Raw genomic sequence first — 26,966 nt, forward strand, 5'->3', positions numbered from 1 at the left:
TGATGTAGAAAGTGCTTTAAAAGTATTATAGATTGTTTCTGTTATTACAAGTGTGCTGTAATTTACTAAATACGATTTTCAACTCAAAAACCAGACTACAGCAGTAAGTCTATGACAGTGGTCAGTTCTCTCCACACTGATTTGACATTCATTCAGTTTACACTTGTGTGCTGCACCCAAGACTTAAAGGGACAAAGTCTCCAACAACAAGTGACTCTGCTCCTCTGATGTTTTCTAATCATCACACTTAGAACTGATCTTTATTAAAATCTGCTGAATTCATACTTATGTTCCAGGAGAAACGGGAAGTCGCTTATCTTGCATCAATGAAGTTAAAACACTGCGTTGCATCCTAATCTGCTGCAGGAGTGTGTGTTTGTGTGCGCGTGCACTCGTCTCTGTCGCTCCTCACACACGAACTTATAACTGCATGTTGTATTAATAGATGATGATGTGCGAAGTTGTTTGACCTAACTGACACCTAAAAATAACCCTTAAACCAAATCTTAACCCTAACACACACACACACACACTCTCTCTCTCTCTCTCTCTCTCTCTCTCTCTCTCTCTCTCTCTCACTCTTACACTCTCTCTCTCTCTCTCTCTCTCTCTCTCTCTCTCTCTCTCTCTCTCTCTCTCTCTCTCTCTCACACACACACACACACACTCACACACACACACACACACACACACACACACACACACACACACACACACACACACACACACACACACACACACACACACACACACACACACACATTCATTCACTGATGCGTTTATGTTCAACCTACTGAGGAAACAGGCAGTTTGGTTTCTGTGACCCTTCATCCCACAGTCAGATCTGTGATCGGTGAGTTTAACAACGACTCTATTGTCCAACCAGAGCTGCTGCTGCTGCTGCTGCTGCTGCTGCTGCTCCAACTTCGCAACCAGCAAACTAACGGACCTCCTGCTCCACACACAGTGAGTTCTAACTGTTGGATGTAAAACGCGCGGTTGACTGGCCTGAAGTTGTTTCCCCAGGAGGTTGTTCCTGCAGAGTCACGTGCAGTAAGTGGTGGAATATTAACTTGAAGTTCTCGTTTAGAGCATAAATGATCGATGGTTTTCCTTTGGTGCTCCAGAGAGCGGAGCCGAGCGGAGTGGGACGGACTTGGATGTTACTCAGGATCTCCCGATGCAGCAGCAGTAAAGATCCACAATCACATCAGCAAAGAAAGCACCATGGCCAAGGTAAATACACGCAGTGGTTTTCTGGAGAGTGTAGTGAGTCTTGTTGTCACATCCACAGAGCTAATGAATTGAAAACACAGCAAAGACAGACTTTATAATCCGTGCAGACTCTTTTTGCACTTTGATTCATCTCTGCACAGGTTTTATAGAGACTTCATCTTTCTCCATATTTCCTATTTCACTTTCCTGATCTGTTTACCTTCCCCTTCATTGTTGTGACCTGGAGGCAGAAATATTCAACCCAAAGGGCAGTATTTGCTTTGACAGAAATTAAAAAATTATATTAGAAGCAATTGCAGAAGATAAACAGGATAAACAGGAAAATTATGCGCACGTTTTAAAAGTGGAAGAATATTCAGATGAAAACGACAAAGTTTTAATCTGTTCATAAATTGACATTCTACTGCAACAGATGACTCTGTTTTAGATTAACTGATGAATTGATGACCTGAGAATAGCAAATTCCATTAATCCTAAAATCATATCTACATCTTTCTTGTTTTATCAGTGATATAATGATGTAAAAAGTCACCTTCACCCCTGAGAAGCTGGAACTTTTTTTTGCTTGATATGCGTCTTGAATGAATAATCCATCATAATTATTTCCCTGTGAATGAACTAATTAATCAACTGTCATTTCTGGTCTTGTGGAAAATGCCAATTTATCACAAATTCTACTTTATAGTGTATAATGCTTATTTTGCAATGTCTTTATCTGTGGATAAAAGACATCAATGAGTCAAAAGTATAATTTAATATGCTAAAATAAACCTGTAAGCAACAACATGAAGTTGAATCAATGTAAAATATACAAGTTTTTAAAGGTGTCAGTTTAAAATGGATCTTCTAGTAAATATTAACTGTTATAATCACATGTTGTTATATCACAGAGTAATGGGATTATATATATATATTAATCACTGTAGTTGAGCATGATCATATCTGATGCTTTCAATTTGTCCAACTTCTACGTCTGGACAATGATTAACTTGCGAATTTCAGACTAGCAGGAAGTGTGTATTTGCTGCATGCCTCCTGTTCAATGTTAGAATATTGATCCACTCTCAGTTAGAGCGGGTGAAACTATTAATGGAATGAGCAGCTTTGTATTTACAGTATATTTAAAGTCGTTGTTGAATTAATTATGTTTAAAAATAAGATAATTCTCATCCATCTCATCATCAAACTCTACCCTTTGTTTCAGAAACTATGTGGGACCAACTACCCGACCAGCATCTGCTTCATAGTGGTGAATGAGTTCTGTGAACGCTTCTCCTACTATGGCATGAAAGGTATGTGAAATTCTGTCTGGACGACATGTGGGGGAAGAGGTAGACATAAAGAGCAGGAGTCCGTATTCACAGAGAAGCTTCAGGGTCTTTGAACACAACTGTAGAAAAGGCTCTGATGTAAAGTTGTTATAACTTGTGATACTCAGATTGTTCAGATGATTACATAGTGTGAGTCAGTGAGGTTATGGTGATGGCCTGATAAGGCCGACGTCTTCTCACATGACTTCACTTACTCTCACATGTCTGTCACATTGCTTCAAACCATTTGCACACACACACACACACACACACACACAGGATATGGGCTTTTTCGGGCCATGTTAACATGGCATGAAAAACAGCCAATATCCTGTCCAATTGTTAAAAATTAACACACGGCATCAGTGTCATACTGAATTTGGATAATTAGAAAAAAAACAACAAAGATCAAAAGCGTCCTCAAGTCTTTTTCTTCATCACTGACTTCAACGGGTAATGTGAGAAAATGGCTGTCTTCATGTTTCGGGGGAAGGTCCGCCTGCCACAGTGGGTCCCAGCTAATGTTTGTGTGTCTGTTCACAGCCGTGCTGACGCTCTATTTCCTCAACTACTTCCACTGGGACAAAGACCTCTCCACCGCAGTCTACCACGCCTTCAGCAGCCTCTGCTACTTCACACCCATCCTGGGAGCGCTCATCGCCGACTCCTGGCTCGGAAAATTCAGGTGAGTCCACCACCAACTCACAGCTGGTGTCGAGCCATGAGATCATTTACCATGAACTTTACCTTCACTTGAGAAGTTTTGAGATATGTGTCAGTCTGTCCTCCCAATACAATGGAGGTGATGAAGTCAGTAATTCAGCCCTTTAACCTCGGAGCTTTGTCCAAAGTGTGTGACACTACATATTAGTGGAGATGAATCACCCTGACCACACACACCACACACAGATACACACAGATCTGGTATAATAGTAAGAGTGCAGCTCTGAATGTACATAATCACAGTTTGCTCCCAACAGGACCATCATCTACCTCTCCATCGTCTATGTGATCGGCCATGTGGTCAAGTCGGTCGGAGCCATTCCCACTGTGGGAAACACCAATGTGCACATGTGAGTTACCTCGAGCTGAATCAGTCATTTTGATCTGTGTCTCTTATAGGTCTTTAAAACAACCTTTTTCACTTCAGCAATCAGTGAAAGGCTCCAACTACTAATTATTTCAATTTTAAATCCATGTATTCTTTTTTTCTTGATTTAAGATCTGAACATGAAAAATGCTCACCACATTACCTCAGTGATCATGATGAATTGTCCAAAACCCAACATTTTTCAATTGACAATAAAACAGTAAAACAAAACAAATCCCCTCATCTGTGTAAAGGATAAATATTTAACTTTTCTGTATGATCATCAAACTGAATGTGCATCATGAATTTCCACATCTTGCATTAGCTCTGTGTTTGTGTTGCAGTGCTCTGTCCGTGGTCGGTCTTATACTCATCGCCTTCGGCACCGGAGGAATCAAACCGTGCGTGGCAGCATTCGGAGGAGACCAGTTTGACGAGGAGCACGTGAGTCACTTTCTCTCTTTAGTGCGAAGCAATGAAAGCAGCGTGGCTTGTGTTTACCGTACTCAAACAATACAATACACTGCACTAAGTGAAAGGACTCAGTACAAGTCATTTTAGCGGATGCAGCTCAGGAGGTAGAGTCCACAAACCAGAAGGTCGATGGTTCAATCCCTGAACCCCTAAATTGCCCCTGATGGATGTGCATATATATATATATGTATACTGGTTAAAAAAAAGAATCATGCAGAACAGAGCTTTAAAGGTCCAGTCTGTAGCTGAAAGGGATCTATTGGCAGATGGAATTGGCCCTTTATATTTACATCAGGAGCAGGTCTTCTCTATGGAGGCTGCCATGTTTTTTACAGTAGCCCAGACTGGACAAACCAAACAGCTTTTGAGTTTTTATGACAACTGAAGACTACCACAGGTTCTCTTTCATGTTTGGAAGGGGAGGGTGAGGTGAGGGGTGTTCAGGTGCAACATGAAACTACAACCGTTAAATGTTTAGGAGAGCAATGTTTTTCCCCGGGGTCAGAGGAGACCAAATCAGAGCTAGGAGCAGAGTGAGGGACTTATATTCATCCGGTGAAAAACTAACAATAAATGAGATTTCTCGGTAGACACTGGACTGGTAAATATCTTATTTTGTTTTTGCAAACACATGAGTCATATCAACAATAAAAATCCTCCCTGTGATTCTGTCAGCTTGTTTTTCTGCCCTCTAGTGGCCTAAATAAATGAATGTAGCTTTATTTAATCATTGTCAGAGCAGAAAAAGTCATAAAAACGGGTCAAAAATAGATCGTACGAAATGCTATGAACACCCAGTCTTCAGATCATATTTTGAACCTATTCTGAAATCTCACACCAATATCATTTTAACCAAAAATCTGACTTAAGGTTTCTGCTGATGATTCTGTTGATCACCTGCAGGTCAGCGAGAGGCAGAAATTCTTCTCCATTTTCTACATGTCAATTAACGCTGGTAGCCTCCTGTCGACTGTGATCACACCCATACTGAGAGGTGAGCGTTGATCTGAGGAACCTATTGCCGTCCACTCTTTGATCCGGGCGTTGCCGTTAATGCTGGATTTGCTCCTGCAGGGGATGTGCAGTGTTTCGGTGGCGACTGCTACGCTCTGGCCTTCGGGGTTCCTGCCGTTCTGATGATCGTGGCTTTAGGTGAGTGTTCAACCAACTGCTACAACCAATCAGGTGTCAGTGAGATGTGTCGACCTCTATTGGACAGCCATTAAATTTGGTTCATGTTTACCTCATGTTGAGTTGTAACCACTCTGTTGATGCTGTGACCTTTCATCTCGCACCATCATCCGATTGTTTTATTGAATTTTAGTTTGTCCTTAACTTTGGTTTATGACCACGTAGCTATAAAACTAGCTTTATTTCATGCTACGCATCAATGTAACAGTGCAACATCATTGTTGAGAGCATGTGAGTTTACTGATGCCGAAATTTAGTTCAACTGTGCTTTAGTATCGAGCTGCAAACAAACAAAAGGAAAATGTTTTTTGCAAAGACTTCTCAAATTAGGTTAATATAGATAATATAACATTCTTAGACAAGATATTTCACTTTTAAATATTTAAGGGGGCCAATAAAAAGCTAGCAAGTAACAGTAAATATATGAGATAAGAAGTAAATAATCAGTATAAATTATGTGAAGTGAAAAACCTGTATAAGAACATTCTGTTGTCTGCAATTGTTTGTTAATATTAAATGAAACTTGAATTAAGACAAATTAGGGTAAAAATATAAACTAGATGTAACATCTTTGTGCTTAAGAACTGACTTACAGAGAAAATAATGATACAACAATGTTGTATCATAGAAAACTTTTTCTTTCTTAGAAAAAACATGAAATCATTTAATTTGTATGCATTCAGGAAATTAATAAAAATTCCAAGCTGCAATTTGAACATTTTAATCATAAAACTGTCTAAATTAAGTGTCACATTTCAGGATCCAAGCTTGTTTCAGGCGGAGATCATGTTTGCACAGTGTGAAGTCCAGTCTGGGCTTCCTGTTGTTTAAGGCTGGGCCACATACGTCCTGACATTCAGTTGTCTCTGTCTGTGAATCCCCGTCACCACTGATCCTTGTGTGGTTCACGCTCGGCTGAAGGCTCACAGTGAAAACAAGCAGTGCTTGCAGCTCTGCAGAGGCCCTGAACACATCACAACGAGGGCGAGACAAAGTGGGGGCTTCAGCCTCGGAGGCCTGAAGTGTGTTTACTACAAGTGAAGTGTTTATTACCCTGAACCGTTTCAGGGTAAGAGAGCAAAAAAATATGTCCTTAAAAGTAAAAGTCTGTATCTCATCTTAATTTGTGGGTTTATTATTACTGGCTGAGCAAATGTTATCATTTCTTTTCATTTTCACCTCCAACGTAAACTGTTTTCTTCGCCTCTCTGGCTCCGATCTGACTCTCCATCGGTCTTGGGCAGTTGTTTTCATTGCTGGCAGCGGGATGTACAAGAGGAATCCTCCCCAGGGAAACATCCTGTTGGAAGTCTGCAATTGCATTGGAGTGAGTCATCTCCCACTTTCCCTCCAATCTTATCAGACAATTTTCTCTGTCTTTGCTGTCAAGAATCATTGTGCTGTAATGTAGCCATGAATCCCATGTCCACATTACCGTTTTTATGTCCTTTATTTAATTTGGTCTGCAGTTTGCCATCAAGAGCCGCTGGAGGAGCTCAAAGTACGTCCCCAAGAGGAAGCACTGGCTGGACTGGGCTGAGGAGAAGTACTCGGTAACAGAAGGGGGACTGTTATGACCTCAAGATTTGTATCTGCCCCACAGTCTTTTTCTTGGAAGACGTCAAAAGAGCGTTTGTGGTTTCCGTGCATCAATAATCCATCCACACTGTGGCTCTCTGTGTTAACAGAAGCGTCTGATCCAGGAGATAAAGATGGTGCTGCGGGTGCTGGTGCTCTACATCCCACTGCCCATGTTCTGGGCTCTGTTCGATCAGCAGGTATGTGCAGAAAAAAGACGTATGAACAACAGTCACAACATTAGTTTGTCTGGTTAATGTGTCCAAGATGAAGTTAAAGAAGCCTCAGATGACAATGTTGGTCCAACATATTCATCCATTCTGAAATATTTCAACAACTTTTGGATGGACTACTGTGAAATTTGTACAGATACAGAATGTAACACTGGGAATATGATCCTCTGCCTTTAGTACAACCATTGATGTTATATAAAGATGGACAAACCTTTGTGTTAAAACTTTTCTTTAGAACAAAATCCAATGCCATCAGAATAATGTCAATGATTTTTATTACATTTTTATAGAAAATTTCAGTAGCTTGGATACAACCAAAGTAGTAATTTGGATAAATAGAAATTAATTCTCTTGATTTTTTATTTGACCTCTACATTTGAATTTTAAACATTTGAAGAAGACATTACTTAGATTTCAGAGTTAAATCAAGAATCAGATTTAGTTCTGCTTGGTCGTACAGACCTGACCAGTCGTCACAGTCGGCACAAGGTCAAACGCCTGGTGTCCGTTATCTTATAGAATCTCTTAACAATCAGTTTTTTTCTCCTCTGACCAAACGCTCAACACAACCATGTGATTAAAGCAAACCTCAAAGCCACGTTCAGCTTTCTCACATTTCACTCTTCTTGAGTTCAAACGATTTTTTCAGTCCCACAGACCTTTGTCTTTCTCAGAAATACGTGGCGAGTGTTTGTCAACTCCTCATCATTGTCCTCTCCAGAAGAACAGACCCGTCTGTCGTGTGTCGTCCGTCACAGTCAGTGTTTCTCTTGTTGTTTTTATTGCAGGGTTCCCGTTGGACGCTTCAAGCCACGAGGATGAACATGGCTGTTGTAAGAGAAATAACACTGGCGTCAACATTTTTACAAAATCTGATAACATCTTTTATTATTGCACCAACCCAGTGGGTGGGTTGTGACATCTTTCTGATTGCACAAGCTCTCAGCCTTCGTTCGGGAATCATTATATTCCAGTAAATCTCATTGTTTATGGCCTTGAGAAAAACTGGTTTAATCATTACTCATCAGATTCATGGAGTTAAAGTTTAGGCGTCTGTGCTGTAAAAGCAAAAATCATGTTTTTTTTTGTTTCTTTAGGGAGGTTCCTTCATTATTAAGCCGGACCAAATGCAGGTATGTGCTCCTGCGCTCACTGGGATGTAGCTTGTGTACAATTTCTCACATTCTCCATAATACATGACAAAATGTACCAATATGACAAATACAATGATAAATCATATCCCTTCTTGTCTAATGTAGTATCTAATATATTCTGTCTCATGGAAGCTTAATCATGAGATGTAAAGTTCATTCTGGATCTTGAAAATGCTGCTTTGTGAACTCTCACTCGCATATTTGCACCGACACATACACCTGCTCTGGAGAAACTGGGATCAGTGCATATCTCAAAGCAGCTTAGCAACAGTGAATAACTGATTTACACTTAAAAATGAAAACCTTCCGTATATCCAGAAACATTCCATGTTTGTGGCATGAACGATTTTCGCCTCGGATGAAAACATGAGTACGTCTTTAACACAATAAATCGGACTGATGTTTGAGTGATGCTGTCGTCCTCATGAAAACACTTTTACAGCTTTTTATCGCCACCATATTTCCTTCTGGCAAATTAGAATCTGTCCTTGTTCTTGTGTTACTTCAACCTTTATGCTTTTATGAGTCGTTTACAGACTCAGTTAAATCGGCGCCTCCTCCTCCTCCCTGCTGTTTAGATGATGAACGCTCTGCTGATTCTTCTCTTTGTGCCCATCTTTGACCTCATCATCTATCCGCTCATCGGCCTCTGCAGAATCCACCTCACGTGAGTCGACACCTGTTGTTGTGGATCCTCGGGACTTTATTGCAGACATGAATGTTTAAAAAGCCTCTTAAACCGCCACAATGAGCCACACGACCTTTCTTTTATATGCAGGGATACGCCTCGGAAGGGGTAATAACAAATGAAGGTGCACACATACACAGCACTATTACTTTATTACCCAGGGACACATGGTTTAATATGTAGAATAAATGATCACATTTCATCATTTATTTCCCAGGAAAAGAAACTAAAACTGTATTTAAAAGTACAAATGTGGATTTCCGTGTGCAAATAGCACTGGGCTCTTTCATAATTACTCATTTAATCCATGTTTTTTTAGAGAATGGCGCCGGTTGAAAAGGATACATTTATAACAGATGGAATTAAGTCAGTCAATAAGGTCAATAAGGACACCGATGTGGAAATCGCTCAGATTTAGAAACAGTAAGCACACACTGGGCCTGGAGTCATGGAGGAGGCGTAACTGTCTGTCAATGACTCTCTCTGCCTTCAGGCCTCTAAAGAAAATGGCTGCAGGGATGGTTTTTGCAGCGCTGGCCTTCGGAGCGGCCACACTGGTGGAGGTGAACGTCGTGGTACGTCTGAATCTTGAATGTTTTGAGTTAATGCAGTGAGAGGAAGCGGAGACGAGTCGTACATCTTTATTCACTGAAGCTTGTACTTTCATCCCACTGTAATACCTGTAATATAACATATCAGTGAACTATATAACATGGTTAATATGTTTTTCTCTTATAATAATAACAAGGTCTTTCTATAATACTAATTATAAGACTTTTTTCTCTGGTGTTTATCAGTGTGGCGCTTTCATTTCTCCGTCTGTTAGAAAACAGTGGTGGATCCTGCACCCTCAGGGAAATGTCTCGTGCAGACCTTAAACCTGGCAGGAGGTGATGTCATGGTGGATTTTCCTGGCAGTGACCTGTTTAAAGAGCCGATCCCATACCTTCAGGTTATTACACTTATTTGAAATGATTTTATAAAGTATATTCTGGGTTTTTTGTCTGTTTTCCGTGTCAGGATCGCAGACTCTGAATTTAAAATATGAAGAGAATAAACAGGGATCAACTCATACCTTAAAAAAGATCTGAAGGATAAAATTATAATTATAACGTGCACAGTATCAGAAATACTGCACATCAAACATAAACATGAGTCTAGGTATGTAAAGTGTTGACTCATAATAATAAGATGTCTGTGTTTGTCTGTGTTTAAGCCCTCGAGACATTTATGACTTTGTATTTACATTTGAATTAAAGCACTAAGATAAACTTGTCTTCACCAACTAGTGTCAGAGCCTCCAGCTACTTTCTTTCTGTTTTTCTCAAGAAACTATGAAATCTGTAAGAAGTGGAACTCTGAATTCACTTTTTCCCCCCTTATCTCATAGTAATACAAACTATTTTTCATTAAATTATGACATAATTATCGTAATATGATTTTTTTTATTGTTAAATTACAACTTACTTCTCACAATATTATGACTTTATTCTTGTAATATTTCAGAATTATTCTCAAAATCTCTGGGTTTCATTTCAATATGGCCCCGACACACCATTATTTTAGAAAGTATGTTCTGTGACATTTCTGATTTGCAATTTTGCATCTTCAAAAACTGTTTTTACATGTTAAAAACTCAGCAGAGACCGGAATCTAACTCCTCCAATATTCGTGATGAATTGAATTTCCTTGCTTCATTGTAAAGAACATGAAGATCTGATCTCTTTGTGTCAGGACCCTCCTCAATATGAAACACTTCCACTGGGGTCGTCCAGCAAAGAACTGACAATTCAAGTCACTTTGAATGGAGAAACTTCAGCGTGCAACCAGACGTTTGAACAACAAAAGGCCTACACCCTCATCATCTACTCCCAAACTACAGGAATCCAGTGCAAACTCGTGAGTGCAGTGAAGGACAACTTGCAAGAACTGTATTTTGAAATTCATAGAACAGAAATCGATATTATTGTCAGAAACCTTTATTATGTCTGTTTATTTATCACCCAGGTGAATGACTCCATTAAGAAAAATGAAAATGGGAATCCTTCTCTGAGGTCAACTTTGTTTAATGTTCATTTTTAAAATAAACCTTTTATCATAGCTCAATTTACCTAACTTTAATCAGTTCTTAAAATTCTAATTCAACAGGTTTCTCAACACGCAGCCAACAGAAATGAACCTAACTGTGGGAGACGTGACTTTCCACGTGGCCCCCGGTTACAGCATCACCCCAGACAAGGCTGTGGAGCGGGGAGAGTGAGTGCATCTGCTCTGAATCAGCAGAAAGAGCTAAAATCACGAAGCCACCGCTCGTCCAACTGCTGTTTAACATATTTGGAACAATTATCAAGTTGTATTCAAAGATGAGCTGATTAGAATGTGGTGGTCAAAGTTCACTCTGAACTCATAATTCATATTTTTGGTCTATAAATGCAATATCCCAAGAACACCTCCAGGGAATCCTTTCCAATGTGGTACAAATGTTCACATAGTTCTTGGTTTGGTGAACATGATACATCAGGAAAACTTTGAGGGAATTTCTTCAAATTTGGCAAAAGCATTTAGTTGGACTAGAGAATGAAGTGATTAGATTTTGGTTGTAAAATGTCAAGATTTGTGACCTCACAAATTTTTTTTTTGCATTATGAATTCAATATCTCAGAAACACCTCAGGGCAATCCTTCTTAATTTGGTACAAATGTTCACTTAGACTCAATGATGAACTGATTAGATTTGAGTGGTCAAAGGTCAAAGCTCAAGCTCATTGTGGCCTAACAAAATATGTTTTTGACCTTTTGAACATGATATATCAAGTCTGCCTTCAGGGATTCTATTCTAATTTTGACCAGTTGTCAAAAATTGGACTCAGAGATTAACTGATTAGATTTGAGTGGTCAAAGGTCAAAGTTCGCAGTGACCTCACATTATTGTGGATTCATATATCGGGAACACTTGGAGGGACTGAGACTGCATTCGTTGGCGGAGGCACACAACCATAGGGGGGTGATTTTAGTAGCTTTTTATTGTCATCTTATGCTTTTCTATTTTGTCTGATTCATCTCATCCTTCATGCACCGCTCTCCTGCCTCTGTGTAGATACCCATATGTAAGCTGCAGCCCCCAGTCAGAGAATTGCTCTGAGTTTAACCTGGGCGTCTTGGACTTTGGAGCTTCCTACACCGTCATACTCACTGAGGTCAGGATGCTGCTCACACAAACAGCATTCTTTTTCTATGAAAGATTTTAAAAGTTATCCGGACTCACAACACCGTCTCTATGTGCTTTGTCAGGAATCAGGTCAAATTGCAGCCAACAGGGTGGAAGACGTGAGAGCCAACAACGTGAACATTGCCTGGCAGATCCCCCAGTACGTGCTCATAACGGCTGGAGAGGTCATGTTCTCCATTACAGGCCTGGAGTTCTCCTACTCACAGGTTTGTGACTGATAAGGTGATGACCCTGTAGACTTCAGATTTCAGCCAGGTCTCTGAGGAACACAGTGGGCTGTTCTGTCGGTATAACCGATAAGCCAATAAACCAATAACTCATCCTACTCATTTACCAAGGAACGGACATTCCCCATAATAAGCGTATTATAGATTTGTGCCCCGTCCAACTGTTTGATTCAAACATTGGTCATTTGCATAGTCAGTGTGTTGACACCATCAATATTTTCCCCAAATTGTGAAGTACTGTGAAATAAAATCTTGCCTTTAGATTATTTGACATCCCTTCCTCAACATCCTTTCTCAAAAATAGATTTGTCTTAAGTAATGATCCCATTTGATCAAACCTTTGATGATGTTTGACCCTGAGGTTCCTTGTTGTCTTGACTAACACTGGATCTCTCCTCCTTCAGGCTCCGGCCAACATGAAGTCAGTCCTGCAGGCCGGCTGGCTGCTCACCGTCGCGTTTGGGAACGTGATAGTGCTGATTGTGGCAGAGGGTGCGGGACTGGAACAGGTAAGACTTCAGGAGGTGTTACAGGGAACGTCAAAACCCCTTGAGAAATACAAGGAGGGTAAACAACTTGTGTGTTTTCTGTGGTTTGATATTAATTATTGTTGGAAATACTAAATTAGAAAAAGACAAATTTCCCTCTGGGGGTTGTCCAGCCATGCAGATATTTTTGTTACCTTTTTGCATTTCTAACATTATAACTTTCTGATTTTTGATTTGCTGTGACATTCAGTTCTATAAAACACCTTTTCATTCCATTAGTGGAAGGAGTTCCTGCTGTTTGCCGGCCTGCTGTTGGGCGTCTGCATCATCTTCTCCTTCATGTCCTACTTCTACACCTACGTTGACCCTGATCAGGTGGAGAAGTTGTACCTGGACGACTCAGGGAAGGAGGGAGACGACGATGACAAGATGAAGAAAAAATCCAACGACATAGACCTGAACAAGACGGGGAAGACCACCAAATTATAATCGTGCCACATAACAAAGGTGAAGTATTTCAGATTCAGACAAGCAGCCATCATGAGAAGGTTTTAAAGGGGACATAGCATGCCCATTTTACCACAAGTTGATATGGTTCCTTGGGGTCTGAATGAAATGTCTGTAACATACTTTGGTCAAAATACCACAAGGATCATTTAAAACAGCACCCTTTTTACCCTGTATAAAACAGCCCTCCACAGAGTGACCTGTTTTGAGTGCCTGTTCCTTTAAATGCTAATGAGCCAGCTCCCCCTCCCCCATCTCCCCCCATGATTTTAAACGATATAAATTACATATTTTATATGATATAAATTATCAAATATGCATCCCATACTTTGTATTCCCTTCTGTTGTCCTGGAGTTTTAATTTTCCCAATCACATAATTAAATGTCCCCTCTGCCCATCCACTACAAGCACACAAGCAGACAGACAGAGAGAGAAAGAGAGGTGGGGGGGCTATGAAGACCATCATTTACCCCTGAACCCCGACATTCAACGGGTACAACAACAAGCGGAGAAAGCAGAATCGCGGGCTGACCTTATATATACAGTCTATGGGGCTGACCAGCGGAGAATGCTCGTCCCGTGTGAACAGCCAGGCGGCTGCGTGCTGGAGAACGGCGCTGCGCTGCCTCGCTGCGGCGCTTCCGCGTCCGGTGTACCCCGGCGTAACTACTGTAACCCGGCGGAACTACTGTAACCCGGCGTACAGTAGAGCTGAACACTGCGGAAGTCTTCCACACTGCTGGCTGTGTGGCGTTGACACAAATTCCAGCTCACGCACGGGAGAGCGAGCGGTCGCGCCCGAGCAACTGCTGCAGCCTCCCAGTCCCAACGATCCAGACAAATGCCACATGTGAGTGAATCGCGGGCTGACCAGCGGAGAAATGCTCGTCCCGTGTGAACAGCCAGGCGGCTGCGTGCTTGGGAACGGCGCTGCGCGGCCTCTCAGCCTCGCTGCCTCGCTGCCTCCGGTGTAAACCCGGCTGAACGAGTGTGGGGGGACGGGGACGGGGGGTAGAAGGGAGACTTCCAGTTCCTTGTTACGACACAAAACCCAGGAAGCTCAATCGAGTCGCTCAAGCATGACGTTTCTGACTTAGAGGAACCATAACAAAACGCGCGAGTGTTTTTTTCCCAGAGTTTTTGGGTTGGTAGACATGCCAGATACCCACATTAACCTGTAGAAGCACTAACAAAGTGGAATTTGCATGCTATGTCCCCTTTAAGTTTCTTTTAGTTTTTATTTCTTTCTTTTATATTCATGTACTTTTTTGTGAAAATGTTGCACTAAGATGTAATAATTTGACTTTCTTGTGGTTTAAAGTTTAATATGTCATTTCATATATTTTGTGAAAACATTAACACTCCAGTCACTTCGAGATGTAACAGTCCACCGGAGTAATACTGTTTAAAAGAGGCAGTGTGTGGTTTCTCACACCATGATCAATAGTGTTTTTAAAGATAAACGTCTGATGTTATATGCTGTATATATGTGTTGCAAACTAACACTAATGTCAAAAAACACAGATCCGATTGAAAAACTAAATTTCACAAGAAATCTTCAATCCCTCTCAGTTGAATCGAAACCAGGTATTGCCTATTGCCACTGAGAAGTCTTAGAAATTACATAAAACTTTATTTTACAGTGCACTGTTGTGTGGTATATTTTTATGTAATATTAGAAAGTATAAAATACTAATCTTTTTCACAGAAGACATTTGGAAACGTTGCAGTAAGTAAAGCACAGGTGTAAATATTAAAATGAATGATGGCTGGACGTAGCTGCTTCATTTTCAGGTTCCTGGATGTTCATATTCTTTCACTGTCACTCTATCATAGTTTTCAGAGCTTTCATTATTTTTAAAATATTGTATATGTGATTTGTTTAATGTGCTTAAATGTGCAAAACCAACAGTTTGGTCCTTTAGTCTTTAATTACTTGATGGAGATGTTTTATTCAGGTTAACGTGTACATTTTGCTGCTCCCTATTAAGTTCTGTAAATAGACTGATGTGTTGTTAAAACTTGTTTTTGTGCTGTAGGAAGTTTTTAATGAAGTTTAAAATGTACATCCATTCTTTATGAAATTGAAAATCTGTGAATATGCATGTGGACGTCGGTAAAATAAAATTTGCGTCAGTGGAAAACAAACAGGAAATAACATTTGGCAAATAAATTGTTGGTGACATGATAATATTTATTATATTTGTAGACGCACACTCTTCCTCCGTTTCGTCTGAGACTGTATTCAAACATTTCATTCATTGCTCCTTACGCAGCTTTCATCAATCATCAAACCATTACAATCCGCCTCCTGTTCCCATCCAATGACAGTACACTTACTACACAACCAGGAAACATTACGCACAAATGTTCACATCCCAGCGACATCATCCTGCATTATTTGGCTGATTAGCATAGTAAATTGATTAGAGTGGTCGTATTTCTTGCTGGGGAATAAGCAAAGAGGATTAGTCTGTGTAGGACAACAAAACGAGGAAATGTTCCAAGCCACTCGATGGTGTCGCTCGTCGCATTACAATTAGTTTTGGTCTGCGACTTCTCACAGCTGGGGTCAATCTCCGGTCGGAGAAAAGTAGGGTGTAGCTCAGTAATAATCTTCAACTCTCCTCTGTCACTTCTTACTGACACCAAACCATTACTGTAAACTCAGAGGATGGATTTCTGCAGCGAAGGATCTGCAGGTGGATTTTCCACCAGCTCTAACTCACTAAACTCCACTGAAACTTACATGCAGACTGTGCGTGGCCGGCGAATATTAAAGCTAGGATGGTGCAGAGGCCCTCTGAGTTCCTGTGTGCCTTTCCAGTAAAAGCTCAGTGACACGGGAGATGACATCAGGATGCACCAGGCAGTCTAACAGGTCATTAGTGGTTATTATTGAATCCTGTAAATCCTCTGAAGATGTTCCATCAGCACAGTCACATGCTCCACACGGAGTCAAACCAGGGCTGTGTTTTCCCAGCTGGACTCTGACAGCAGACGCAGGCTCAGTTCTCTGTGCTGCGTCCGAGCTGACAGTGAAGTCCTCTAGAGATTTGCCTCCTCGGATCCTGGAAGATTTGACCTCCACATCTTTCGGGGTCGTCTCCCTCGTTTCTGTTGAGTCGTCTTGCTGACAGCGCACAGAGATGAGATGTGGCCCGAAGGGAACGCTGAAGGGTGCGGAATCCCTTATCGAATCAATGTTTTTCCTGATTTGTCCACTGGAGTCCCGTTTAGCAGGAGGGGCGTCTCTGGGGTCCTGGGTCAGTTTGCTGCCGCAGAGGATCTTCTGGCTTTGAGCACACGCTGTTATTGCCAGGTTCAAATACTGCATGTTCTCATTATGGGATGCCACTCCTTCCTGCAGAAACATGAAACAGGCAAACTGTGACAGAGTGTTCCCAAAGCTGCAAAATAACCACAAACTGCTACTATTACATCCAAATGTGAAAATGCAAGACATGGTTTGATTTTGAGTTTTGACTTCAATATTGGGCCTTACATTTCTACAATCTACAAATAAAAAAGAAGGTGAAAGAATCATGTCATGTCTTGATCATTAATTCAATTTGTAAATCTGATTATTTCTCCATTTGAAATGTAAATCCAAAATAAAATCCCATTATTTATTCATGAATTATTTGTGTTTTCAAATCACGTACCTCTTGACATTTTTAAGTTCTTGTCCATTAAAATATCAACTGTACTTTAGTCAATTTGTTTATAGATCAATAAACTACTTTGTAAATAAATATATTCATGCACATTTTACTTTTTAAACTTTAGTAAATAAAGTTTATTTAATGCAGAGCAGACTCACAAAGTGCTTCACATTAAGAACATCATAACAGTATTTATAAGCAATAAATCTAGATATAATGACAGAACCATAACAATGTATGGATTCAAACGCTACAATACACAAGGTAAGATGAAGGCCAATATGAATAACTATGTTTTCTGTAGTCTTTTAAAAGCTTGTTATCCTTCATACATACAGTCTTCTATAAGGAACTCCCTGTACAGCAAGAGGTGGGTTTTACATAGAAAATGTCAGATGCAGCTTTTGTATATCTCAACGTTAAACAGAAACAAGAACCTAGAAATCAACAAAAAAATTATTGATATTGATATTGATATGAGGGACTAATTAATAATAACAGCATTATTTTGCTACCTCTGTTGGATTGAGCCAGTCGTCAGTGTTGTCGTCACTTCGGGCACTTTTCATGGCGCAGACAATCGCCTTGGTCACCGCTTCACTGACTCTCGCCACATCATCTGCTTCCTGTGTAGGAACAGAGAGTGGAGCACAGCAACACGCCGCTCTGAGAAGTGCACATCAAGATAATTGCACTGAATGATACAGACACAGTGTTGGTGTCGGCTGCCGGCAAACTTTGTTGTGTCTGTGACCTTGCAGGCAAAGCTGCACAGGGACTCGCTGTTTGAATAAACATTTGTCTGGTGGCACGGAGACTTTTGTTCAGGCAGCACACACTCCTTGATGTCCACATACACTCATCATAATGACAGGGAATCTTTTACTGCCAGACCTGTTCATTACTCAAAGCCGAGAGGAGCCTTTATCTGGGAGCAGGGGCTCGTCGGGGGGGGCAAAGAGGTGGAGAGCTAACGCGCCTCTTATTTATTTCAGACACGGAAAGTCATGGAACATCTTTTCTATTTTCTTTTTTAGGTAGTGAGCCGAACTTGTCGGGATGCTGGGGCTGCTTACCAACTCAATCCAGGAGTTGACGCTAACAGTGACGGGATCCACTGACTCCACGTAGTGCCACCAGTGTCTGGGAACATAAAGCACCTGAGGAAAGAAGATAAAATGGATTCACAGTTCAGAGACGTCACCAACTCCTCTCCTCTTTGTCTTCAGGCCTGAGATTTCATTACTTGTTTGATTGTCCACTAGATGGCAGCATACACCGTCATCCCTGGATGTTGGTTCACCCATTCATAAAGTGACTATTTAAACGGAGAGTCTTATTGATTCTCTGCCTCGTCAGCAGTCTTGATTCATTCATGGACAGTTGGTGGAGCCATTTTTATACAACTATCCATTCTGTGTCAACAGCTATAGTATTTACAAGTGTCTGGTGAAACAACCACCTATGGCTTTCAACGGTTTGTAAATCCCAGCTCATTGATTGTGACAAAGGCTGTGAGATAGTGCTGTTGGTAGATCTGGAAGCCAGAAAACTGACCTTCTTCCTTACGATTCGATTGAATCATGAAATCAATTACTGGGACACTTAAGTTAAATAGAGCCATTGTTGCTGTTATCAGGAACATCTGGGCCTTTTCTAATGTGAAAAAAGGTCTAGACAGCTGTGCTCAAAATCACTCAAGACCTTTGACCCTGGGATCCACGTAAAGGTTGAGCCTGAATATAACTGAATATCTCCGGGGTCTGCTAGCTGTTCGCTAGCAAAGCTGTGAGAAGAAATCTGGTGATCCTACAGATTTTAAAACATTCTCAATGATTCCTGTGATGTCGTTAACAAACCCTAATGACAAAGTAATGGCATTGACTATTATAATTAACTATGAATAAAAATAAAACACAAATGTATTTATAGCTTGAATTAAGAAAATACATAGGGTTAGGCTAATCTGTATCCTGTAAAATAAAAGTTTTCATATCTTCATAAGTCTGTAAAAGGCAGATTTTTTACAGGCTTACAGACAAGTCAGTCATGCTCTAGAACAAAAACACCCTGGAAGACTTGAAACTATTTTTGAAGTAGTCTCTGAAAACCAGGGCAGCTTCTGGTTGCACAACCTCTCAGTCATAACTGTGCCTACTCTGAACTCACCTGCTTGGAAAGCAGTACTGAGGACGGGGACTTGAGTGATCAGTCAGTCGATCTACTGAACCACACGTGATCCTGTAAATTCTCTGCTTGATAAGACGTCAGGAGTGATGACCTGAACCTTCCACTCCATTTAATATAAAACCTCCAAGCTGCTGAAGGTGAAACACTGGAACTGAGGAGGCCTGAATTTAATTGCAACACAAGTCACGACCATTGCCTTACTTCAGGCTTTTACGGTGGACAGCACGACAAATAAATCTCACAGTTGAGTCTACTTTTACATGTTGTGAGCTTAAGGACCAATAAAGCTATATTTTATGGTTATTGCTTCTGTGTCAAAAGCAGTTTATCTCATGAATGTAGAGTGACAGTATTGCATAAGATCAAACATCAGTAAATCACTCACACTAGGTTTTCAGTGCCTTGTAGATATGAGCAAGATTTTTCGATTTTTTCCCATACAATTAAGAATGATTCAATTCAAAAGGCATTTTCAACTTCCAACTTAACAGAACAAAAATAAAGCCTGGATGAGAATTTGATAATTGTGTATGAACAATGTCTTTAAAAGGACAATTTGAGTAATGACTTGAATAATGATTCCCATCATCATTCCTCATGAAAGGAAAAAAACACCTTAAGAGAAGCTGATTCATACAGCCAAATATACAGCCATATTTTTTTCTTTGAAAGAAATCAGTGTGTCTACATTTGCTAGCAATTTATTAACATCCTTTGGCTGTATGTATGTAAGCCATAGACTTTAATAAGATGGACGACACATCTCCACTTCCTCCCACTATCCAGAAATCAAGATTAAAGATGTGGCCATCTTGTGCATTTGGAGCCAGACTCTGTGCAGTAGCTATAGAGGTCTTGTAAATACTATGTCAGAGAACTCTGACCTGTCCTGGCTGCAGAGTGACGACGTGGGCCCTGGCTCGCTGAAAGTTGGGGAACCTCCCCAGGTCTGGTTGAAGCACGTCCACCTGGCTGAAGACACTGGACTCCTCGAAGGGGATCCTGGTTGGGTAGAGTTTGGAAGTGTCCTCGGGAGGAAAGAGGTGCCAGCGTTTCCTGCAGAGAGGAAACATCCCCATGAGATATGAGTTCAGATTAAAGAGCACACAAAGGCTGTTGTCAGATATTAATTCAGAGCGGAGTCAGTAAATGACCCAGCGAGTCGTAAATTCAGGCTGAGTGGCTTGGCCAACAACGCAGCTTTCCAAAACTGTAAATAAACTTTAATGCACTGTGACAGGGCGCAGTAAAAATACAGATCATGAAAACATTTTCAACAGTGATGGACTCAGATAAACAACACAAATATAGGAATTACATAATATGGAAGAAAAACATTCTTCTGAATTGCGTCAATGAAATACAGGCAATTTACACTGTTCATAATATTATTTGCTTACTGGTTACTACTGTGGAAAAATAATAAGAACAAAAATAGCAGAAGTTCAAAATTTTGAATCCTGAGAGATGATATAAGCTGATGGAGCTAACTACAAAATAATCGGTGTAAAAGAATCCACTTTTCTCTAACAACAAATTCTCATTGTTTCTGATCTATGGTCACAAATGTCATGGAATCAATCAGCAGTGTTGTACTTTCATGGATCAGCAGTGTAGAACAACTGCTCGAGCTGAACTTCATTCTGTTTGAGATCAATACCGAATAAAAGAACCAATTACACAGAGTGAGATCAACTGTTGCACTCTGGGAGAAGTGAGATACAACTGGAATTACCAACTCGCAAACCAGTCAAGTTTGCAGTTTACTTCCAAAGTCATGTAAAAGATGTAGTGAAGACTTTTAAAGGTATGCTAAAAATGTGATTTTGTCATAATCAGTGTATGATTTTTGAATTATTAGCACCACCAGAATCTAATCAGTTCCCTTCACGGTCTGTTTCCGTTTCCCTCCTGCTCTGTGACAAATTAACTCTTTCTCAGAGGTCAGAGGACGGCTCACATTCTGTGTGAGCCGTCACACTACCCTGCACCTTGGTTATGTGGTGAACGGGCAGCAAACCGCCACCGCTATCATTGGTTTTGTGAAATACAGCTGTGACTTCATGGGATCCTGAACCTCCTCCCTGCTCCGTTACAACTCTCTATAAAGAGCACAGAACCATTATCACAGCCATGAAAGAGCAATGTCATTGTATTTTACACCTCTCTGTGGATGTGTCTATCTCTATTTTGTTTCTGGTGCCTAAATTGGAAATCAGTGTACGACCTAAGACTAGATATTAGTATTGACTGCACATTCAGTACTGCACCCAGTAAACCATATTCAATACACATTTTCACCTCCGCCAATGAGATTACGTTTTAACCCTTGTCCGTTTGTTCGTTTGTTTCTTTGTGAGCAAAATTGCACAAAAACAACTGAACGGATTTCCATGAAACTTGGTGGCAGGATGCAGTATGGGTCCTTGCTGAAGCATTATCAATCGTTTTGTCTTAAACCGGAATTCAGGAGATGATATACAGGATTACCAAACTATATTCTCCAGCTTCACTAGTTTATTATCTCATGTATTTGCTGAAAACTTTTCTTAAAATAGTACATTTTGTCATGAAATGCTGCATAGTTTTCAGTCGATAGCCACTGTTTGATATAACTGTCACTTTGTTTGAAGAGTGAGCCAACAGGGATAAGGATTCTTTTTTTCTGTCCAATCTTACTCTCATGTTATGAAAGAAGATAGAATTGATTGATTTCTATTTTCTCTTTGCCAGTGGAGCTTGAAATCTTTTGTGCCTGTTTGTTAAAATTGTATTTCCACGATTCACGCATAGTTTGATTCAACTCCCAGAACATATTAGAAATGCATCCTCCTATGACGTGTTTACAAAACTGCTCAAACTGTATTTTTATGGTTTTGCTTTAACTTAATTTCAACCATGTTTTTTCTTTTTTCTTAATCCTCGATTTCACCCTTTATTAAGAGTTTATTGTTTTGACATCCTTTACTATGTTCTGTTTTTAAGCTTCTGTTTTAAAGATCTTTTTCATGTGAAGCACCTTGAGCTGCACTTTATGCGATGAAAAGTCATATATAAATAAAGTTTGTCATTATCATATCAAACACTAGTTAACATGCAGATGGTGCATGTCTCTTGCATTTCATATTTTTGAACACTATTTGTCCTTGATCTGCAGCACAGAGGAAAACACTACTTCTTACTGCACTGACAATTTGACCATATTACAAGTTTCAAGGCCACAGGTTTTGCCTCAGTTTTGATTTGGGCTGCATTTAATTAAAGCCTTTGTTATGACTTGAAGCCATATTGACAAACCACTGAGGCAGCAAAATGAGTGATGTTTTTATTTAAAGTCCCGTCGATAACATCAGAGTGGGTGCATATTAAATGATGCATCTCGCTTTTGTCCAATACTGACTGCATTCACACATGTTTTAGAAACAAACATGTACTGTTGAGCTGTGTGGCTTATTTCTAGCTAACAAAATTGGGACCATTTTCAGCTAAAAATATGTTAAAAGGTGCAGCAAGTTCAAAGGTATGCAAGTCATATTTGTGAATAATTTAAATTAGAAAGGTTCAATCAAAACAGAGATAACAGACATGATATCTGTAACTTGATCGCATCAAGAATCCCAAAAGTAGCTTGAAGGTGTAAAAGAAGAGTCAAAAGTAATACCTACCGAGGTACTTTAGGTATCCGTTTATGTTAACTTGATTATTTTAATCACATAGGTCTATTATTCTAAGGAAATCAGCGATTAAAGACGGTTTCATCTAATCGCAAACGATACATTTTTTAAATTTTGCTTTTTAATTGCTCGTTATACACGGATGGATTTATAATCTGGCTACTTTGGTGCATAAAAAAGCAGCAAACACATGCTATGATCCATCTTACCGTCCTTGCACCTGTAGTACCAGGTTACAGCCATAAGAGTCCAGGTGGCACGGTGTGTTGGCCCCTTCTGCGCCAATCCACAAGGTGCTCTCTCTCCCATTGCGCCCCTCAAAACCGAAGTCGGACCATTTTACATCCTGCAACACACACACACGAGCGCGCACACGTGCACACACACACACACAGTCAGATTTTTAAATTACAAGTGTCATTTTTTTGTCTGTCACAGCTCTGCTCACAGAGGGATCCCCACCTCATCAGCTGCTTTGACAGGCTCTATTATGGGTGACCAATGGAGGTCTCTTTGTGAGAAACCAAACTACAATATTTGTCATCTTTCCACAAAAACTGGCCTGTCAATCAGGTCCTGTCAGAGCACAAAGGTTTAGCAATCATAGCAGCATCCTGAATAAGTCATTACCATATATGCAGACGGCTGTAAATGACAGGCTGGTCAATGTAGCCTTCAGGCAGCCCTTTCCTGGCACAATTTTTCCTTTAGAAAGCCCATGTCTGCCTGTCTCAAAGGCATAAGACAGGCGGGTAATAATTGCAGGTGGATGTCCAATAAAAAATGATCAGAGATAAAAATGAAATGAACGTGTGGCAGTGGCTGGAGAAAGGATGGCATTTTTTATGTCTTTACCTAACACGGGACAATAATAGCTGCTAATAGAAAGTTGTTACGTGAGAAAACTTGCCATTTTAATTGAAAATGTCAAAGCAAAGGAAAAAAACGTGAACAAAATAACAAATGGACACTATTTTGGCTCTTTAACATTTTTTCATTTAATTTTTCATTTGTTGATAAGCTGAAGCTGTTGCAAGCTGATTAGAAGGTAATGTAGGTAGTATGGAAATGATCATTTTAAATTAAACATTTAGAAAACTGCTTTTCTATCTGTTTATGACAATTTAAAACAATATTTGGTATTCATAATGGGTTACTGCTCTTCAACCCTTTTGATTACAGTCATAATGCTGGTCTCCTTTAAAGGTAAGTCTTTAAATGTTACAGCCAATGAGTCAGAATGAGTAGAAGAGACACTGAACCAGTTACAGAGGCACAAACATCTTTTTTCACATATAAGGCCTGTAGTGGTACCACTTTGGAGCCAGAACCACAAGTCTGAACCAGTTCTTTGTTAACAGCTGTTGTGGTGATATGGGATCCTATTCACAGAATGAGGAGACTTCGCTTCAAAAATGTGACATGGTTGTGTGAACATTGAGTCCGGTACAGACCACAACCCACCTAAAGTAACACCATTTGAGCCAATATACCCCACAGGTGGGATGGTATAATTCAAACATGTAAATATGTACGCAGGAGGCTGGTTACCTCAAACATGAAAGGCTGATCTTGAAACAACATGGCGATGTATTTGTAGTCAGCGTAAGCCCAATACTCTGAGCACGGGAATTCAGAGAAAGGTCCAACATCTGTCCCACACTGACCCCGGGTCCAGCAGAGAAAGTGCTCCAGCTTGGCCTCCACATATGAACACTGGGTTTCAAACAGAGGGGCTATGAAAGCAGGAAGAAAAATAGAGTAATAATTGGAAAATTGTGAGAAAATTCCGTAACACAATTTAACTGATCGATGCTAAAGGAAACACAAACCATATACCAGAATCACAGCGCTATATATCATCACTTTTATGGAAAAAATAAATGATTTGCTTTTGTTTCAGTAAACAAAGTGTTTATATAGTTGAGTGATGGCATGAATAATGAGCAATGTCCTCCTGTTAGCCTGTCAGCTGCTGCTGAAAAAGATTTAGAAATCTAATTAGTTTGCTTTTATCAGAGGACACGCTCCCTGTTATTCATCACAGGAGGAGTCATTACTGTAGCTGTTCTAGAGCCACTAGGACGGCAAAATACACCAGATGCTTGAAGGCAAAACCCTCATTGCCTTTTTTGGCTTGTGTGACAGCTTCCAATACTTCATCAGGTCCCTAACAAGGTCTAATCTGTAAATGATCACTTGTCAAAGGATGAACTACACAATATCGCTGGCAATTATTATGTGATCTCTGAAAATTGGGTGAAAGTACGAGATTGCTCTGTGAGGCTCTGTGCAAAGATTTTACTAAAAAAAACATAAAAATCATTCATTTACCATATTTATCAATGATTTCTACATTTAAGAGTAGGCTTTGGCCATACATTGGTCGATAATGTCTGACAGTGGAGTTTAAGAAACCTATGACTATGATTTTTAGTAACAGCTTATTCAGGACAAAATAAAAAACAGGTTTCACAGGTTTTTTTAGGACCTGCAAGGGTGGAAATATCGCTTTAAATTAATTGTTTTCTCATAATGTCTTTTCTTAAATGTATATCTATCTATCTATCTATCTATCTATCAATTATTCTTTTGCTGATTTCAAATAGTCTAGACTTTGCAGGCTTTGTGGGTAGGCTGTTTCTTGCTTCATTAACCACACAAGAATTATTTCAACCCAGACCTGTCTTCATTAACCCCCCGTTCTTACTGTTGATCTCCTCTTTTCTCCCGAGTCTAAATCGAATCAATTTGCCGCTGAGGCAGACGGACAGGTGCTCTGCCGTCCACTGCAGCGCTGGCCAGTCACAGGTCATGTTCATGAAGACTGCCGGCTGCTGCAGGTGACGCAGAATCCTCTGGGTCTCGTCTGTGCTGAAGGGTTTCATAGCGTCAGAGGTAGCCATGGTTTGTAGTTCACACTGGCAGTGGGCAGAGTATACCAGTGGATATAAGCCAAGATGGTTCTGTAGATGCAGATTTTTTTTTGACAAGTTAAAACAACCATCACCTTTTTATTTATGTGTTCCTCACTTGAATTGTCTTGAGCATTTTTCTTGTTCATTAATTTTGTTGTCATTTTACTGCTTTGATGTGTTGAAGATTTCATGTGACATAGCTCCATAGTCATTCATTTAATTTGAACACTACCTTGTGTCCCACCACCTGAACGTGGTTGTCTGGCTTCCTGGTCACATTGCATCCTGCTCATTGTTATTTCTCCAATATTTACTTTCCTGCTTTGCTGTCAAAGCAACTCTCACTTTTTTAAAAGCGCTATCTAAATAAGTTTATTATTATCATTAGCATTATTATAATAAAATTCAGCATTGGTTTGGAGTCAGTGGGTCAATGAAAGAAAATGTGTTTATTGAATATTAATATTCATTTACAATATAGAAAGCTTTAAAAATATAGTATAACAAGGTATAAAACAGTTCATCCAACAAGATTAATCAACGATTAAATGATCATTAGTTCCAGCCGTCGCTAAGTTAACTTTCTTTAACTAGCATTCATGTCACTGGTATCATACTTGCTAACTCCTCTAACTCCTCTTGTCCTCTTAAAAGAAACATGTGGCCATTTTATTAGCATACTATTCTCATCATGAGGCACCGTAATGTCATAAAACATTCAGATAATGTGGCTAACGACACTTTACTTTTATCACACAACTCGGACAATACTAGTTAGCTGCCTTTAGCAAATACCCACGCTAACTAGGAAACCTCCCTGTTTGTGTCGATACATCACGGGGATGCTGACGTTAGCGAGAACCGGAGTCTTTGAGGATTTCTGAAAAACAAACAACAACTCACCTTGTGCTACACGTGTAGTCGACTCTCAGACGGAAGTAAACAAAAGTCACATGACAGTGCGGGGGAGCCCGCTTACATCTTGAGCTCCTCACCCCGAAGCTGCTCCATTCGGGCGCAGCGGCCACAGCAACAGTCCGATTCAAGCTGACGGGCCGCAGGAGCCAAAATGGCCGCGGATGACAACAGCTTCCACTTCCGTAACCGTCTCTGC

At 40.2% G+C, this 26,966-nt stretch overlaps 2 protein-coding genes across 4 annotated transcripts; one reads left to right on the forward strand and one right to left on the reverse strand.

Annotated features, from left to right (window-relative positions):
• Positions 1-667: 667 nt before the first annotated feature.
• Positions 668-19,760, forward strand: slc15a2 (solute carrier family 15 member 2). Of its 3 annotated transcripts, none has more exons than XM_035175491.2 (24): positions 668-1,053; positions 1,128-1,236; positions 2,441-2,528; positions 3,090-3,231; positions 3,527-3,619; positions 3,981-4,080; positions 5,014-5,104; positions 5,185-5,262; positions 6,546-6,628; positions 6,771-6,854; positions 6,990-7,079; positions 7,901-7,945; positions 8,210-8,245; positions 8,845-8,933; positions 9,448-9,529; positions 9,781-9,906; positions 10,689-10,853; positions 10,962-11,008; positions 11,103-11,210; positions 12,051-12,150; positions 12,245-12,388; positions 12,814-12,918; positions 13,177-13,404; positions 18,108-19,760. In XM_035175491.2, exons 2-23 carry the CDS (start codon positions 1,228-1,230, stop codon positions 13,384-13,386), a joined length of 2,115 nt encoding a protein of 704 aa, XP_035031382.1. In that variant the 5' UTR covers positions 668-1,053; positions 1,128-1,227; the 3' UTR covers positions 13,387-13,404; positions 18,108-19,760. The 3 variants fall into 3 exon arrangements, with proteins under 3 accessions (XP_035031382.1, XP_035031383.1, XP_035031384.1); XM_035175492.2 differs by lacking the exon at positions 18,108-19,760 and having other exon boundaries at positions 668-853; positions 968-1,053; positions 13,177-13,569; XM_035175493.2 differs by lacking the exon at positions 18,108-19,760 and having other exon boundaries at positions 668-966; positions 13,177-13,569.
• On the reverse strand, positions 15,266-26,924 carry hspbap1 (hspb associated protein 1). The gene is made up of 8 exons (XM_035175494.2): positions 26,756-26,924; positions 25,645-25,900; positions 24,486-24,670; positions 23,144-23,280; positions 20,145-20,316; positions 18,147-18,230; positions 17,586-17,696; positions 15,266-16,769 (listed from the first exon to the last, which is right to left on the reverse strand). Exons 2-8 carry the CDS (start codon positions 25,838-25,840, stop codon positions 16,188-16,190), a joined length of 1,467 nt encoding a protein of 488 aa, XP_035031385.1. The 5' UTR covers positions 25,841-25,900; positions 26,756-26,924; the 3' UTR covers positions 15,266-16,187.
• Between the last annotated feature and the right edge of the window lie 42 nt (positions 26,925-26,966).

This window comes from Hippoglossus stenolepis, chromosome 13, assembly GCF_022539355.2.
Source record: "Hippoglossus stenolepis isolate QCI-W04-F060 chromosome 13, HSTE1.2, whole genome shotgun sequence".
NCBI lineage: Eukaryota > Metazoa > Chordata > Actinopteri > Pleuronectiformes > Pleuronectidae > Hippoglossus > Hippoglossus stenolepis.